Source organism: Halichondria panicea, chromosome 15 (assembly GCF_963675165.1).
Source record: "Halichondria panicea chromosome 15, odHalPani1.1, whole genome shotgun sequence".
Classification (NCBI taxonomy): domain Eukaryota; kingdom Metazoa; phylum Porifera; class Demospongiae; order Suberitida; family Halichondriidae; genus Halichondria; species Halichondria panicea.
In genome coordinates this window covers 5746230-5762635 of record NC_087391.1, presented here as the reverse complement: position 1 = coordinate 5762635, position 16406 = coordinate 5746230, and the positions used below count along the sequence as shown (strand labels likewise).

The window sequence follows — 16406 nt, the reverse complement described above, 5'->3', positions numbered from 1 at the left end:
CTCTCGTTGCGTGCATGTGCGTGGTTTCAAATTGGTGTCCTCTTGTGTGTGTGTGTGTGTGTATCTTTCAATTGTTGTCGTGTGACATGTGTGTGAGTGTGACCTCTCGTTGCGTGCGTGTGCGTGGTTTCAAATTGGTGTCCTCTTGTGTGTGTGTGTGTGTATCTTTCAATTGTTGTCGTGTGACATGTGTGTGAGTGTGACCTCTCGTTGCGTGCGTGTGCGTGGTTTCAAATTGGTGGCCTCTTGTGTGTGTGTGTGTGTATCTTTCAATTGTTGTCGTGTGACATGTGTGTGAGTGTGACCTCTCGTTGCGTGCGTGTGCGTGGTTTCAAATTGGTGGCCTCTTGTGTGTATGTGTTTGTCATTAATAATTATTATTAAAATTGTTACTGTAAAAAGTATAATAAAGACGCCACTCTAATGTAGACCTAAACTCTATACCAAATTTTAAACACAATTTAAATAGTTTCGTACATGGCTTTTTCACGTGAAACAAACTAATCTAGCTAGCACTTTAAATAAATATTAAGACAGCATTAGAGGTAGGACAGCATTAGTGGTAGAGGCATTAGTGGTAGTGGTATTAGTGGTAGTGGTAATACACGCCTTTTCACGTGACTAGTTAGCTAGCTAGCTAGCCGAGCTAGCTGCAATAGTGGTATGGGCAGGCGTCTCGGCAGGTGTTCAGTTTTTATTGTAGTTAGTTGCATGTGTTCTAGTGTGCTTGGCCCCTTCGTGCATGTTTGCAAACTGAATACCTGCCGTTCTTCTACCGACACTCTACTATAAATAAACGAGCTCTGTGACGTACCTCCTGGGTGGCTTGGAAAGCGTCACACACAGCACACACTAATCCACAGGTGATGCTCTCCTCAACTGATGGGGACACTCTTATAATGGACATGCTCTGACACAGTTCATTAGTAGACACATACGATTAGGTAAGACAAAAGTTTTGTTTTGCCTACTTTTACTAATTTTTTTCTTTCTACAGGAGAATTATAAGACTCAAGACTCGGAAAACTCTAAACACTAATGTTATTGTTATTTTGTGTCTGCATTCATGTCTAAATTGTATAAATTATATCGATTCAGTTTGTAATGTGCAATAATCATTTTGGGGTGGGTAAAGATCATTAACCTAACACATGATAATTATAAGTAGTTATTAGTTTGTCTCGTTAACCATCTTTACCCATGATAAGCTGGGCGGGGCTGTTTTTCTCAAACCACGCCTCCCCATAAACGAGAGAATGGAGAAAGCTATGGAGCCTCCCTCGCTGTTAGGGATGCTAGAGACAACCTCGTCACTGAACAGGGATATGGAGGCCCTCAGGAATGAGCACAAGTCACTACTCACCCATTATCAAGAGGCTGTGGATCGTAAGCATGTCTCTATAGTTACAACTAGACCACAATGTACTGCTTGATGACTACCCCCCCCCAATTTAGTCAATGGTTCGGGGACTCTTTCAGCTGCTATAACTTGAATTCAATGTCAACAATTTTATAATTTTCTGAAAGCTTGAAAAAAACGTTTCAAATGATGTGTTTCAATTCAAAATTTCGTCGCGGCCCTAATTCAAAATTTGTCATTTTTCGGCTTTGGACCATGGGCTATAATCAATGGTACGGCTAAATTAGAAAATACTTTTATCTCTCGAATATCAATTTTGATCATACCATTTAAAAGATCTCTTTCTAAGCTTTCAGAAAAGCATAATAATTTTGACTTTCGATCCACAGAATTCAAGTTATGGCAGCTGAAAGATACCCAAAATCATTGATTAAACGGAGGGGGGGGGGGTGTCTTTCAACAGCCATAACTTGAGTACAGTTGATCCAATGTCAAAAATTTTGGATTTTCTGAAAGCTTAGAAAAATTCGTTTCAAATGATGTGTTTCAATCCAAAATTTCGTCGCGGCCTAATTTGTCATTTTCCGGCCTCGGACCATGGGCTATAATCCATGGTACGGCTTAATTAGAAAATGCTTTTATCTCTCAAATATCAATTTTGATGGTACCATTTGAAAGGTCTCTTTCTAAGCTTTCAGAAAAACTTAAAATTTTTTATTTTCGATCCACAGAACTCAAGTTATGACAGCTGAAAAATTCCCAAAATCATTAATTAAACGGAGGGGGGGGGGGTGTCTTTCAACAGCCATAACTTGAGTACAGTTGATCGATTCAATGTCAAAAACTTTATGATTTTCTGAAAGCTTAGAAAAATTCGTTTCAAATGATGTGTTTCAATTCAAAATTTCGTCGCGGCCTAATCCATGGTACGGCTAAATTAGAAAATACTTTTATCTCTCGAATATCAACTTTGATGGTACCATTTTGAAAGGTCTCTTTCTAAGCTTTCAGAAAAACCTAAAATTTTTTATTTTCGATCCACAGAACTCAAGTTATGACAGCTGAAAGATTCCCAAAATCATTGATTAAACGGGGGGGGGGGGGGGGGTGTCTTTCAACAGCCATAACTTGAGTACAGTTGATCCAATGTCAAAAATTTTTGGATTTTCTGAAAGCTTAGAAAAATTCGTTTCAAATGATGTGTTTCAATCCAAAATTTCGTCGCGGCCTAATTTGTCATTTTCCGGCCTCGGACCATGGGCTATAATCCATGGTACGGCTTAATTAGAAAATGCTTTTATCTCTCAAATATCAACTTTGATGGTACCATTTGAAAGGTCTCTTTCTAAGCTTTCAGAAAAACTTTAAATTTTTGATTTTCGATCCACAGAACTCAAGTTATGACAGCTGAAAAATTCCCAAAATCATTAATTAAACGGAGGGGGGGGGGGGGGTGTCTTTCAACAGCCATAACTTGAGTACAGTTGATCCAATGTCAAAAACTTTATGATTTTCTGAAAGCTTAGAAAAATTTGTTTCAAATGATGTGTTTCAATTCAAAATTTCGTCGCGGCCTAATTTTTCGGCTTTGGACCATGGGCTATAATCTATGGTACGGCTAAATTAGAAAATACTTTTATCTCTCGAATATCAACTTTGATGGTACCATTTGAAAGATCTCTTTCTAAGCTTTCAGAAAAACCTAAAATTTTTTATTTTCGATCCACAGAACTCAAGTTATGACAGCTGAAAGATTCCCAAAATCATTGATTAAACGGAGGGGGGGGGGGGGTGTCTTTCAACAGCCATAACTTGAGTACAGTTGATCCAATGTCAAAATTTTTTGGATTTTCTGAAAGCTTAGAAAAATTCGTTTCAAATGATGTGTTTCAATTCAAAATTTCGTCGCGGCCTAATTTGTCATTTTCCGGCCTCGGACCATGGGCTATAATCCATGGTACGGCTTAATTAGAAAATGCTTTTATCTCTCAAATATCAACTTTGATGGTACCATTTGAAAGGTCTCTTTCTAAGCTTTCTAAAATTTTTGAAATGGTTCGGACTTTTTCAGCTGCTATAACTGGATCCATTTTCATGAACGGTACTCAAGTTAATGGCTTATCTCGTGTTTGAGGGCTGGACTCTTACTAGGAGTTGCTCTAGTCATTGTATACTAACGTCTTTACACATACTGTTACAGACACTATAGGTACAGGGAACATTGTCGGTGGTTTGCTGCTGTCTGTGTATCTGTTGTTGAGAGCAAGTGATAGTCTGCAAAGTGTCTATATATGTGGGAACCCTCTTCACCCGTGGACTTGCGACAATGCTGCAAAATTCAAGACTAAGCGAAGGCTGTTACGATGTTTTGCTGCCCCAAGAGCCATTGCATTACATTACCGTGAGTGAGATATGATTGCCTATGATCTGAGATTGACCTTGTGTACATGCATGCAGTGGTTCCCTTGCTGCTGGTGGCCTATGCTGGTCTAGGAGTGGCCTTAGAACTCTGAGCTACTCTATCTGACTAACGATGATGACGAGAGATACAGTATTCAAGCACATCCCGAGGTATTGAGAAACCTCACCATACAAGCAGCCCACCCTCCACTGGGCTATAGCGTTCACGCATCAGGACTATTGAACCTTCCCACAGTAGGCTAGCTGTCATATTGTGTAGCTCAGCAGATTGTTTTATCAACTCTTACAATTGTGTACTTATAATTATAATCATTGTCATGCATGAATGCAGCCTAATTAGCACACTTGTAAAATCGACCCCTACCACATGTAAGACAACATTCTCTGCGCATGTGCAGTAAAAGACTGTGCCGGCGCCAAAATGCGCGCATGCGTCTTCTGTGCCCTGTTCCCTATAAAAGTTGGAAATTTATCAGTGAATCCTCATTCTTCAACCTTCCTTCAAGAGTGAGTGTACTTGTGTTCTACCGTGTTCTCCTGTCACAGCATGCTGTCCCTAGCTACTTAGCTAGCTACACTACCTACTATCTTCTGTCCCTTGTTGCTAGCTAGTCTACATGTGTCACAACAGCTGTTGCTAAACGTTGTCTTGTACTGTATATACTCAGGGGCTGACTAGACTCTGATGGTGGGCTCTCCAGCTGGTGACATCTGACAAAGTTAAGTGCTTGGTGTTTAGTTTATTGTATTGTTCATGTCTATTTGTAAACTGGTTGCGTTTGCGCGTACAGGGTTTTCGGTAACGGTCGATTTGTCGAGTTGTTTGTTTGTTTTTGTCTTCGTGCTGTTGGTTTGTTCTTGTTGTGTGGTTTTTTGCCACACTTGTTGTGTGGTTTTTTGCCACACTTATTGTGTGGTTTTTTACCACACTTGTTGTGTGTTTTTTGCCACACTTGTTGTGTGGTTTTTTGCCACTGTTGTGTGGTTTTTTGCCACACTTGTTGTGTGGTTTTTTGCCACACCTGTGTGTTTTTTTGCCACACTGTTGTGTGGTTTCATCTGTTGTATTTCTCCTAGCCTAAAGTGTTTTGTAATGGTTGATCATGTCAATTCTTTTTTACAGAGTGTTCCTTTGTTCCTGCTTGTTCCTGCTTGTTCCTGCTTGCTGCTGTGTCTTGAGGAGTGGTTGTTGTTTTGTGTAACATTTTGTACTTGTTAATCCATCTAATTTATGCAGATTTCAGGTACTTCTGCGGGTGTGGCTGTACCGACTCTGGAAGTAAGTTGTCAGTTAAAAGCGCCACTCTAATCTTAGCGCCCAAAACTCTAAACTAAAGCCTATTTAAAGCTAACCTAAGTTTATCTCCGCTCTAACGAAAATGCTTTTTACTGTGGCAATTTATGCTGTATAATTATGTACTATTGTGCGTGCCTGTTACCGCCTGTGTGTGTGTGTGTCTGTTACCGCCTGTGTGTGTGTGTCTGTTACCGCCTGTGTGTGTGTGTGTCTGTTACCGCCTGTGTGTGTGTGTGTCTGTTACCGCCTGTGTGTGTGTGTGTGCATGAGTATTTGTGCTCTATGTTTTTTTTTTGCATGTGTTACTAAATTGGTGGCCTTTTGTGTGTGTGTAACTTTCAATTGTTGTTGTCGTGTGACATGTGTGTGAGTGTGACCTCTCGTTGCGTGCGTGTGCGTGGTTTCAAATTGGTGGCCTCTTGTGTGTGTGTGTGTATCTTTCAATTGTTGTCGTGTGACATGTGTGTGAGTGTGACCTCTCGTTGCGTGCGTGTGCGTGGTTTCAAATTGGTGGCCTCTTGTGTGTGTGTAACTTTCAATTGTTGTTGTGTGACATGTGTGTGAGTGTGACCTCTCGTTGCGTGCGTGTGCGTGGTTTCAAATTGGTGGCCTCTTGTGTGTGTGTGTGTAACTTTCAATTGTTGTTGTGTGACATGTGTGTGAGTGTGACCTCTTCTTGCGTGCGTGTGCGTGGTTTCAAATTGGTGGCCTCTTGTGTGTGTGTGTGTATCTTTCAATTGTTGTTGTGTGACATGTGTGTGAGTGTGACCTCTTCTTGCGTGCGTGTGCGTGGTTTCAAATTGGTGGCCTCTTGTGTGTGTGTGTGTATCTTTCAATTGTTGTTGTGTGACATGTGTGTGAGTGTGACCTCTTCTTGCGTGCGTGTGCGTGGTTTCAAATTGGTGGCCTCTTGTGTGTGTGTGTATCTTTCAATTGTTGTCGTGTGACATGTGTGTGAGTGTGACCTCTCGTTGCGTGCGTGTGTGTGGTTTCAAATTGGTGGCCTCTTGTGTGTGTGTGTGTATCTTTCAATTGTTGTTGTGTGACATGTGTGTGAGTGTGACCTCTTCTTACGTGCGTGTGCGTGGTTTCAAATTGGTGGCCTCTTGTGTGTGTGTGTGTATCTTTCAATTGTTGTTGTGTGACATGTGTGTGAGTGTGACCTCTTCTTGCGTGCGTGTGCGTGGTTTCAAATTGGTGGCCTCTTGTGTGTGTGTGTATCTTTCAATTGTTGTCGTGTGACATGTGTGTGAGTGTGACCTCTCGTTGCGTGCGTGTGCGTGGTTTCAAATTGGTGGCCTCTTCTGTGTGTGTGTGTGTATCTTTCAATTGTTGTCGTGTGACATGTGTGTGAGTGTGACCTCTCGTTGCGTGCGTGTGCGTGGTTTCAAATTGGTGGCCTCTTGTGTGTGTGTGTGTATCTTTCAATTGTTGTCGTGTGACATGTGTGTGAGTGTGACCTCTCATTGCGTGCGTGTGCGTGGTTTCAAATTGGTGGCCTCTTGTGTGTATGTGTTTGTCATTAATAATTATTATTAAAATTGTTACTGTAAAAAGTATAATAAAGACGCCACTCTAATGTAGACCTAAACTCTATACCAAATTTTAAACACAATTTAAATAGTTTCGTACATGGCTTTTTCACGTGAAACAAACTAATCTAGCTAGCACTTTAAATAAATATTAAGACAGCATTAGAGGTAGGACAGCATTAGTGGTAGAGGCATTAGTGGTAGTGGTATTAGTGGTAGTGGTAATACACGCCTTTTCACGCCTTTTCACGTGACTAGTTAGCTAGCTAGCTAGCCGAGCTAGCTGCAATAGTGGTATGGGCAGGCGTCTCGGCAGGTGTTCAGTTTTTATTGTAGTTAGTTGCATGTGTTCTAGTGTGCTTGGCCCCTTCGTGCATGTTTGCAAACTGAATACCTGCCGTTCTTCTACCGACACTCTACTATAAATAAACGAGCTCTGTGACGTACCTCCTGGGTGGCTTGGAAAGCGTCACACACAGCACACACTAATCCACAGGTGATGCTCTCCTCAACTAATGGGGACACTCTTATAATGGACATGCTCTGACACAGTTCATTAGTAGACACATACGATTAGGTAAGACAAAAGTTTTGTTTTGCCTACTTTTACTAATTTTTTTCTTTCTACAGGAGAATTATAAGACTCAAGACTCGGAAAACTCTAAACACTAATGTTATTTGTTATTTTGTGTCTGCATTCATGTCTAAATTGTATAAATTGTATCGATGTCAGTTTGTAATGTGCAATAATCATTTTGGGGTGGGTAAAGATCATTAACCTAACACACGATAATTATAACTAGTTATTAGTTTGTCTCGTTAACCATCTTTACCCATTATTGCTGGTGATAAGCTGGGTGGGGCTGTTTTTCTCAAACCACGCCTCCCCATAAAAGAGAGAATGGAGAAAGCTATGGAGCCTCCCTCGCTGTTAGGGATGCTAGAGACAACCTCGTCACTGAACAGGGATATGGAGGCCCTCAGGAATGAGCACAAGTCACTACTCACCCATTATCAAGAGGCTGTGGATCGTAAGCATGTCTCTATAGTTACAACTAGACCACAATGTACTGCTCTGTGTTGCTACTGTATAGATGGTGACCTGGTAGATGGTGGGTGGGATCCAGAGCTAGAGGAGGCAGTAAAGAAGGAAAAGGAGGAGCTCGTCAACGCGTCTATGAAGAAGCTAGAGGAGGGACTGAGCGAATCACAGGTACTCTACGTACATACTAATAATAATGTAGACGGTCAATAGGATTTAAACACACCATTTGAATGGTCTCTTTCTAAGCTTTCAGTACATTGGATCAATGATACTGAAGTTAATAATATGGCTGTTGAACAATATTCTCTACAATCCCTCCATACAGTACATACATACAGCCGGTGGTAAACAGTTCGTTGCTAGGCACATGACGTTGTTGTGCTTCACTGTGCGTATGTGATTCCTTGTATTGAAGCCATTAATCAGTAAGTGTAAACACGTTTGGCAACGCTCACTGCAGTTGATGCTGTTGCTAGCCAACTATGTGAGTGCTCTAGAGGCTGACAAAGCTAAACTAAGAGCGCAGGTGAAGAGACTTTGCTCTGAGAATAACTGGCTCCGAGATGAGCTGACACAGGCACAGACGCTGCTAGGGGAGACAGAGATAGCATTGGCTAAGACAAGAGAGGAGAAAGAAGGGAGTGAGTTCTTGCTCAACCTCGAGCGTTGTGAGAGAGGGGGTCGAGAGAGAAGCCCCGCCATGGTCATTGATGTACACGAGGAGGAACAAGGTAATCTCTCAGAAATTAATGAGATATTCAACTACACCCCCGTGTAATCAATGGTTTGTGTAATCAATGGTTCGGGGACTCTTTCAGCTGTCATAACTTGAATTCTGTGGATCCAATTTCAACAATTTTTTGATTTTCTGACAGCTTAGAAAGAGATCTTTCCAATGGTATCATCAATGTTCATTTTTGAGAGGTAAAACTATTTGCCAATTTGGTGATACAGTAGAACCTCGATTATCCGGCCCTCGATTATCCGGAACCTCGATTATCCGGCTTGGCAGTTTTCTTTTTAATCAGATTACATAATTCAGAAAATGGGCGTGTCCCTCAAATGCGCATGCGCGTTGCAGCTGTTACCATGGAGACATGCCTGCTTTTCTTTTGCGCATGCGCAGACAACCATGTGGCACTGCTGCTCATCAATAAAGTGGGTGGATCAAGGCGTGGTTTATCTATTCGATTATCCGGCCTGCTTCTGGAACCAAGGTGTCCGGATAATCGAGGTTCTACTGTACCATGGATAATAGCCCACGGTCCGAGGCCGAAAATATCTTATTATGGCTCCAACCAAACTTGGGATTTAAATTCATGGTCTCTTTCTAAAAATAATATTTTTTGCATTGGATCAACGATACTAAAGTTATGGCTGTTGAAAGATGTTCAAATACACCTTGGTTAATCAATGATTTGGACACTCTTCAGCCCCTGACAAGGCCGGGGTCTGTGTAATGGTGGTGCTTTGCCCGTACAAAGTAATCATGATTAATACCGTTGCTACAGGAGGTCTTAGAGAGGGTGTGGAGGGGAGCTCATCTGATGGACAGGAGGCAGTAGATTACGAGGTCCCAGAGAAGATCAAAACACTCCACCATCTAGCATTGCAGTATGTCAACCAGGTATTAGTTGATAATTATGTTAATGATCTTTACCCATTGTAGTTGTTGCCAATTTACTGATGGTTTTCTAATACACATAACCCCCTCCCTCTAGGGTAAACCGGACGTGGCTGTTCCACTGTGCAAGAAAGCAGTGAAGGAGCTAGAGGCTAAGAGGGGAAGAGACAACCCTGACCTAGCTGCCATGCTCAATGTACTGGCAGTCATCTACAGAGATCAGGGCAAGCTACAAGAAGCCACCAAAGTGTTACAGGAGACACTGGAGATCAGGGAGAGAGTGTTTGGGACGGACCATGCTGCAGTAGCCTCAACACTCAACAATCTCTCTGTGCTTCATGGCAAGTGTGGGGACTTCAAGATTGCAGAGCCCTATTGTAGGAAGGCTCTGGAGATCAGGCAAAAGGTATAGGAGCAGTAGTTGCTTGTTATACACAGTCTGTTGTACTATGCCAAGCTGTTAGTTGATGCTGTCTTGTTCCCCCAGTTACTGGGGTCAAACCATCCTGACGTGGCCAAGCAGTTCACCAACCTGGCTATCCTCTGCTCACACCTGGGCAAGTATGATGAGGTATGTGGTGTACTGTGTGTGTGTGTGTGCGCGCGTGTGCGTGCGCGTGTGTGCGTGCGTGCGTGCGTGTACTGTGTGAGTGTGTGTACTGTGTGAGTGTGTGTACTGTGTGTGTGTGTGTACTGTGTGAGTGTGTGTACTGTGTGAGTGTGTGTAGTGTGTGTGTGTGAGTGTGTGTACTGTGTGAGTGTGTGTAGTGTGTGTGTGTGTGTACTGTGTGAGTGTGTGTACTGTGTGAGTGTGTGTAGTGTGTGTGTGTGTGTGTGTAGTGTGTGTGTGTGAGTGTGTGTACTGTGTGAGTGTGTGTAGTGTGTGTGTGTGTGTAGTGTGTGTGTGTGTGTGTGTGTGTGTGTGTGTGTGTGTGTGTGTGTGTGTGTGTGTGTGTGTGTGTGTGTGTGTGTGTGTGTGTGTGTGTGTGTGTGTGTGTGTAGTGTGTGTGTGTGAGTGTGTGTACTGTGTGAGTGTGTGTAGTGTGTGTGTAGTGTGTGTGTGTGTGTGTGTGTGTGTGTGTGTGAGTGTGTGTAGTGTGTGTGTGTGTGTAGTGTGTGTGTGTGTGTGTGTGTGTGTGTGTGTGAGTGTGTGTACTGTGTGAGTGTGTGTAGTGTGTGTGTGTGTGTGTGTAGTGTGTGTGTGTGAGTGTGTGTACTGTGTGAGTGTGTGTAGTGTGTGTGTGTGTGTAGTGTGTGTGTGTGTGTGTGTGTGTGTGTGTGTGTGTGTGTGTGTGTGTGTGTGTGTGTGTGTGTGTGTGTGGGTGTGTGTGTGTGTGCAACAAATGTTATGTATTTTGTTTCAACTATTGTATTTAACAATGTTTTGTGCATGTTCAGTGGTTTAGTATATACAATTTCTACAGTATAATAATTATTACATGTATTCCTCCACATGATTGTGTACTGCAGGTCGAGTACTACTATCAGCGCGCTCTTGAGATATTCCAGACTGAGTTAGGACCAGACGATCCAAATGTCACTAAAACTATGTCTAACCTGGTACGTTGTGTGTGGTCAGGTATTCAGTGTATACACATCAGACATTTCATACATACATATGTACATTCCCTCAACCATACTCCAACCATTCCCTCAGGCCAACTGTTACCTAAAGCAAGGAAAGTATTCTGCAGCTGAAAACATCTTCAAAAAGGTATAATAATTATTATCCTCTACTCTTCCCCACTTTTCCCCCGAGTATTTGAACCTTGTGTGATTGTTATGATGTACTGTGGGACAGTAATTAGACTTTGCCCCCTCCCACTCACATCTAGGTACTGCATACAGTGCAGGTGGAGGAGAGTGGTCAGTCCTCCGTGTCAGAGGAGGCCTCACAGCTGGTGCAAAGTTCATCTCCCCGCAGCCCCAATGGACGTAGCAAAGAGGAGCCATACTTTGACAAGGGAGGATGGCATAGAGCCAACCTACCACAAAGGTAGTAGTTGTGGTTGTACCCAGGGTCAGTTCTAAATACCGTATAGCGTGTAATTTTTGTGGGGTAAAATATTCGTGGTTTTCGTGGTTGGAGGTCTGACCACGAATATTTTACCCACGAATGAAGCGACCTTGCCTACCTTTACCTGCAGTGCAGGCAGCAACCACGAAAATATTACCCACGAAATGTCTCAATATTGCTGAACCACAAATATTTTGTCCCCCGAAAATTACCCGCTATACGGTAATCTATTCCCAGGAACCTAGCTCTAGCTAATTCCTTTTTACAATTTCAGCATATTCAGCAGGAGTGGGATAGACTGGTCTGGTAGTGGGTATGAATGAGAGTTGACATAATTATGTTTGTGTTCGTACAATTCATGGTACAAACATTAATAACCTATCCCCCACACACACACACACACACACACACACACACACACACACACACACACACACACACACACACACACACACACACACACACACCCACACACACACCCACACGCAGCCCCACTGTTTCCTCTACCCTGAAGAACCTTAGCGTAGTGTACAGGGAACAGGGGAAGCTGGACACGGCTAATGAGCTGGACAAGCTAACCACTGGAGACGGTTTAGATCGGTCCCAACAAGACAGAATGAATGAACTGCTCGCTGACACAGCGGACTCCCCACTGCAATCAACACAGTCAACACAGGTACGTGCAAATAATAGTTTGTATGGTTTGAATTGTTGTGACAATGGTTTGTGGTGCAGGTACCTCGTCAGAAGTCCAGAGGGTCGTTGTCGCTCAATGTCAGACGTTTGTTTGGACTGAGAGGGAGTGAACAATCAGGCCATGATACTTAGCTCTGTTTATTATTGTGTATAATTATGTTGTGTCCATAATAATTTCTTTTGTCATACCACATGTATGTCTGTATTGTAATATCAATGATAATGGGAAGTTTCCCTGTTCAGTAGTCATCTATACAATGTTACTAGACTAGCTAGCTAATTAATAGCAAATGAGTAAATTAATATATAGTTCACAATACTGGACATTCTGAGCAATTAACTGCTGCATGCTCTAGAATGAGAACAAGATGGAACCTTGTGCTGGTCATCTCCATGGCTCTCAATGTGTATCTCATTCTCCCTGAGGGTAGTCGTGATTGGACACAGATATTTATAAAGAGAAGTTCAAGAGATGTCAAGAGCAATGGAGTCAACAGTAGCAACAGTAGCTCTGTGCACAACACTACTGTCCACCACACATTAGCTGTCATGATAGTGTCAGCTCCTGCTAATCAGGACAGACGAAATGTACTCCGGAATACTTGGCTGAATGGGTACGAACAAAGAAAGTATCATGTCAGATTTGTGATTGGTACAGGAAATTTAACGGACTATCATACTCAAGATTTAATTGAGGAGAACTCGACACATCACGACATTATACTGTTGGATTTGGAAGATCACTACGAGCAACTCTCTCACAAAGTATTAGCTGGTTTGGTTTGGTTCGCTAGAAACATCGACTTCTCTTACCTTCTAAAATGTGACGATGACAGTTTTGCACTGCTAGACAAAATAGAGAGTAATCTTCATCAAAGAAATCACACCCATGGCCTCTATTGGGGCTATTTTGTCAGTAATGCACGACCATTCACAGAGGGGAAATTTGCTGAACCTGAATGGAAGTTCTGTGATCATTACTTTCCTTATGCGTTTGGTGGAGGATATGTATTGTCTGCTGATGTGGTGCACAGGATTGCACACAATGCAGACGCTCTGATTGTGTACAATAATGAGGACGTGAGTGTGAGTGCCTGGACTATTAGCTATGACATTGAACGACGTCATGATGTAAGATTTGACACTGCAGAAGTATCTAGGGGTTGCAGAAACACATTCCTCGTCACACACAAGCAGTCAATACAAGATATGAAACAAAAACATGCCGTGTATGTCAACTCAGGAATAATATGCAAAGAGGAGACGTGACGAAGGAAATTAAACAATCATACAACTGGAATGTACCACCGGCACCGGCACCATCATTACATTCAAAATGTTGTGCCTAGCTTCTTTTTGCTTCAATTAATAGCCGCTAATGTAATTATGGTAAAGATCGTTATAAATCACTTAAAATGTTCATATAAATGCTTAGATTACAGTTTAGGCCACTCCAAGTGACACTCTGGTTTCTGGTCCTGAAGTTTTTCTAATTGCATGCGGGCGGGCGGCTTTTCTCATTATGTCATTATCAATTTCACCTTATGAATCTCATTATTTTGCAAATGAATATCATTATCACACTATTTTGTACCACATGGACCATTCTGCGCATGCGTAGTAGAAATAATGAGATAGAAATCCAATAATGAGATAGAAATCCAAGAATAAAATCTGATGCGGGCGATGGACCAGAAACCAGAGTATCACTTGGAGTGGCCTTATAGTGTGAGCAGCACAATAACATCAGCTATCCAGTCACCATGCCTGGACGAGGAGTGCTGGAGTCTGACTTGCAAGAAATATGCAGTGAGACACTTTATACATAATTATATATAGGCCCATTGACATTGTGCATCCATGTGTGTTTGAATACTGCAACACCATATTTATAGAGAGGACTGGCCAACTGTTGCTGCTAGGGGAGGGTGATAGTGAGGGGGTGGTGGTGTGTCGGTGTGGAGCAAGTGGTGTGGGCGTAAGGCTAGTGTGTGTGTGTGCCCACTGTGGGGAGAAGGTGTGTGGAGTGAATGGATGCCTTAGACAGTGTCAAGTCTGTCAAGAGAAGCTGTGTCATCTCTGCACTATTTAGAGTGAGTGAAACAGCTAGTTGATAGTTACAAGACATTCCTTCTGTCCCCCCTTGCAGCTACTCACAGAGATACACACAAGCCATCTGTTTGAACTGTCTCTCAGGACACAACTGACTCTTCATCATTATATATAGCTACCCATGAGTAGAACATTTCTTCTTGCTTATGAATACGTGTATATAATGGTGAATTGGTGACTACCCGCACATGCTATTATGAAACACATTTGTATCAGTGTTATAATTATACGACTGCCATGTTTCAACAAACTTTCAACAAAGCAATATAATGACATAAATCACCATTGACTAGACTATAAAATTGATCGGCCAAACTCAGATTAGTCAGTGTAGAAAGTTCAGAAAGTTCATAGTATATTTTGCTTGTAGCACATTCCACAGCTCCAGTTACCTGTGCGAACAAATGTACACTTAATACTGGCAGAAACATGAAATCCATTACGACAACCGTAATTAATGCCTTGACATATATATCACACCTACCTTCAGGTGGCTCTTTGATGGGAGGTTTCATGCAATACATGTGGAAGCCTCGATCACAGTCATCACAGAACAAGAGCTGATCATCATTCTCAGAGGTGCCACAGAAATGACATGACTTGCACTCTATGCACTGCCAGCGGTAGGTATGGACTATGACAGCCAGAGCAGGAGAGAACTGCATACACGAAGGGTGGGCTGGAGGGGAGGGGCCAGAGGATAAGACACACGCTAGGTCAGTATAACAAAGGAATACTAAGCTAACAAGAACACCGTGTACACAACAGCTTATATACCTGATCTGCCACAGTTAGCACAAGAGACCATGCTTTCATTGGTGAGTGTCTTGTTGTTCTTGCCACTGTCTCCCAGACAAAAATCACAGTAAGGATTTGGTTTAGCATTCTCTTTCCCTCGTAGATTGGGGGGTGGGGGAAGGGGTACCGCCAGACGGGATTCTGGAGGTACAGAGGGGCCAGTTGGCTCAGGGGGGGTGGGCAGACGTGTCATAGGGATGGGGGGAGGAGCCAGTACAGGGGGAGGGGCAGTCTCTCCAGCATGGTACTGTGTGCAGTGGGCCTTGAGGGAGGCAGACGTCTTGTAGCGGCGATTACAAACTGTACAGGGATTAGAAAATAGAAGTCTTTGGAATCAAATTTTATTACAATCAATGTATGCTCCGTTCAAAGATATGTCTCACTTACTTGAACAGAGGAAAGGCTTGTCTCCACTGTCAACCCCTCGAGTGGCTCTGGGGGTCACTACTGCCGGGAGGGTTCGGGTACGAGCAGGGGGGCGCCTCTTACGACGACTCGATCTCCTCTCCTCTAAATCAGAGTCATAGTCGTCCAGGTAATCAGCATCCAAGTCAGGTGATTCCTCTTCCTCTATCACCTCACTCCCTATGGAGACCTCCCTCACTATTCCCCCCACCACACTGCTCCCACCACTACGCAGGCCACCCACCACAGGAACCACCAGCCCTACCAGAGGAAGGGAGAGTCAGAGCAGTACACACGCATCAATAAGTTAGTCAAACACATTTCTGGAGGTTTATAAATTACCTCCTTCGCTGATTCCAGCTGGTCGACTCATGCCGGCAATCCTAGAGCTCCTCTTAGTGACCACACCCCCTTCCAGCGTCTGAATGAGACCACCTCCTGCCAACGCTCCTCCACCATTGGTCAGCACCTCCGCACCCTGGGGGAGCTCTGTGGGGGGGGGGTACAGTATATCTCAACAGATAAAATGCAAACGAGTACTAATCGCTAAAGTACTGACATACCTCTCTTCACAGGAGGCACAGGTCGTGTCTCCCTACGCCACCTCCGCTGAGGGTAAGAGAACACTTGCCCGGGAAGCAACCCTCGTTTACGATTCAGCCGACTGTGTAATAGATGAGAGCGGCTCTGAGCTATCCCAGTCTGAGCGTCTACATAGGGCAGCCTTGTCTTGGCATCTCGGACCAACTGAGAGTTGTATAAGACGACACTGTCAACAGCCTCACGATAGAAGGCACTGAAAAGGAGAGAAGTATATAGCAGGACAGTATAAATTATATACGTAGTGGTGGGGATTAGTCTCGCAAGCCACGCCCCTTGCGAGACTAGATGCTACCTTGTATGCCACTTCTTGACGTCCAGCGGCTCCACAGTTGTAGTCATCTCTCTCACAGGCACCAATTAGTCGTCTAGAACAGACACACGCAACATGACAATTAAAGCTTGCAGCACGGCCGGCTGGATAAAAATGCGACGTCCCTTTGTTCCTTTTCAATTTTTCAACCGGGCCGTACAGGTTTTTGTTTAATTGGAACAGTCC

The 16406-nt window shown here is 43.3% G+C and overlaps 3 protein-coding genes and 2 long non-coding RNA genes across 6 annotated transcripts; 4 read left to right on the top strand and 1 right to left on the bottom strand.

Moving 5' to 3' along the window:
- Positions 1-1241: 1241 nt before the first annotated feature.
- LOC135349342 (uncharacterized) lies at positions 1242-6916 on the top strand. 2 transcript variants are annotated; one of them, XR_010398898.1, is made up of 5 exons: positions 1242-1386; positions 3561-3761; positions 3818-3931; positions 4180-4288; positions 4450-6916. It is a non-coding gene; the product is annotated as an uncharacterized LOC135349342 (long non-coding RNA). The 2 variants fall into 2 exon arrangements; XR_010398897.1 differs by lacking the exons at positions 4180-4288; positions 4450-6916 and having other exon boundaries at positions 3818-4134.
- Positions 6917-7473: 557 nt separating this feature from the next.
- LOC135349333 (kinesin light chain 1-like) lies at positions 7474-12241 on the top strand. Its single transcript, XM_064547859.1, has 11 exons — positions 7474-7641; positions 7705-7823; positions 8116-8386; positions 9167-9282; positions 9377-9685; positions 9767-9850; positions 10750-10839; positions 10937-10993; positions 11115-11275; positions 11786-11972; positions 12032-12241. The coding sequence occupies exons 1-11, from the start codon at positions 7512-7514 to the stop codon at positions 12122-12124; spliced, it is 1617 nt and encodes a 538-aa protein (XP_064403929.1). The 5' UTR covers positions 7474-7511; the 3' UTR covers positions 12125-12241.
- Positions 12242-12341: 100 nt separating this feature from the next.
- Positions 12342-13438, top strand: LOC135349338 (beta-1,3-galactosyltransferase 6-like). The gene has a single exon (XM_064547865.1). The coding sequence runs from the start codon at positions 12350-12352 to the stop codon at positions 13259-13261; it is 912 nt and encodes a 303-aa protein (XP_064403935.1). The 5' UTR covers positions 12342-12349; the 3' UTR covers positions 13262-13438.
- Positions 13439-13702: 264 nt separating this feature from the next.
- Positions 13703-14336, top strand: LOC135349340 (uncharacterized). The gene is made up of 3 exons (XR_010398896.1): positions 13703-13801; positions 13888-14085; positions 14142-14336. It is a non-coding gene; the product is annotated as an uncharacterized LOC135349340 (long non-coding RNA).
- A 3-nt stretch (positions 14337-14339) lies between these two features.
- Positions 14340-16402, bottom strand: LOC135349335 (zinc finger protein ubi-d4 B-like). The gene is made up of 7 exons (XM_064547860.1): positions 16203-16402; positions 15871-16103; positions 15650-15796; positions 15290-15568; positions 14882-15202; positions 14589-14783; positions 14340-14496 (listed from the first exon to the last, which is right to left on the bottom strand). The coding sequence occupies exons 1-7, from the start codon at positions 16247-16249 to the stop codon at positions 14453-14455; spliced, it is 1266 nt and encodes a 421-aa protein (XP_064403930.1). The 5' UTR covers positions 16250-16402; the 3' UTR covers positions 14340-14452.
- Between the last annotated feature and the right edge of the window lie 4 nt (positions 16403-16406).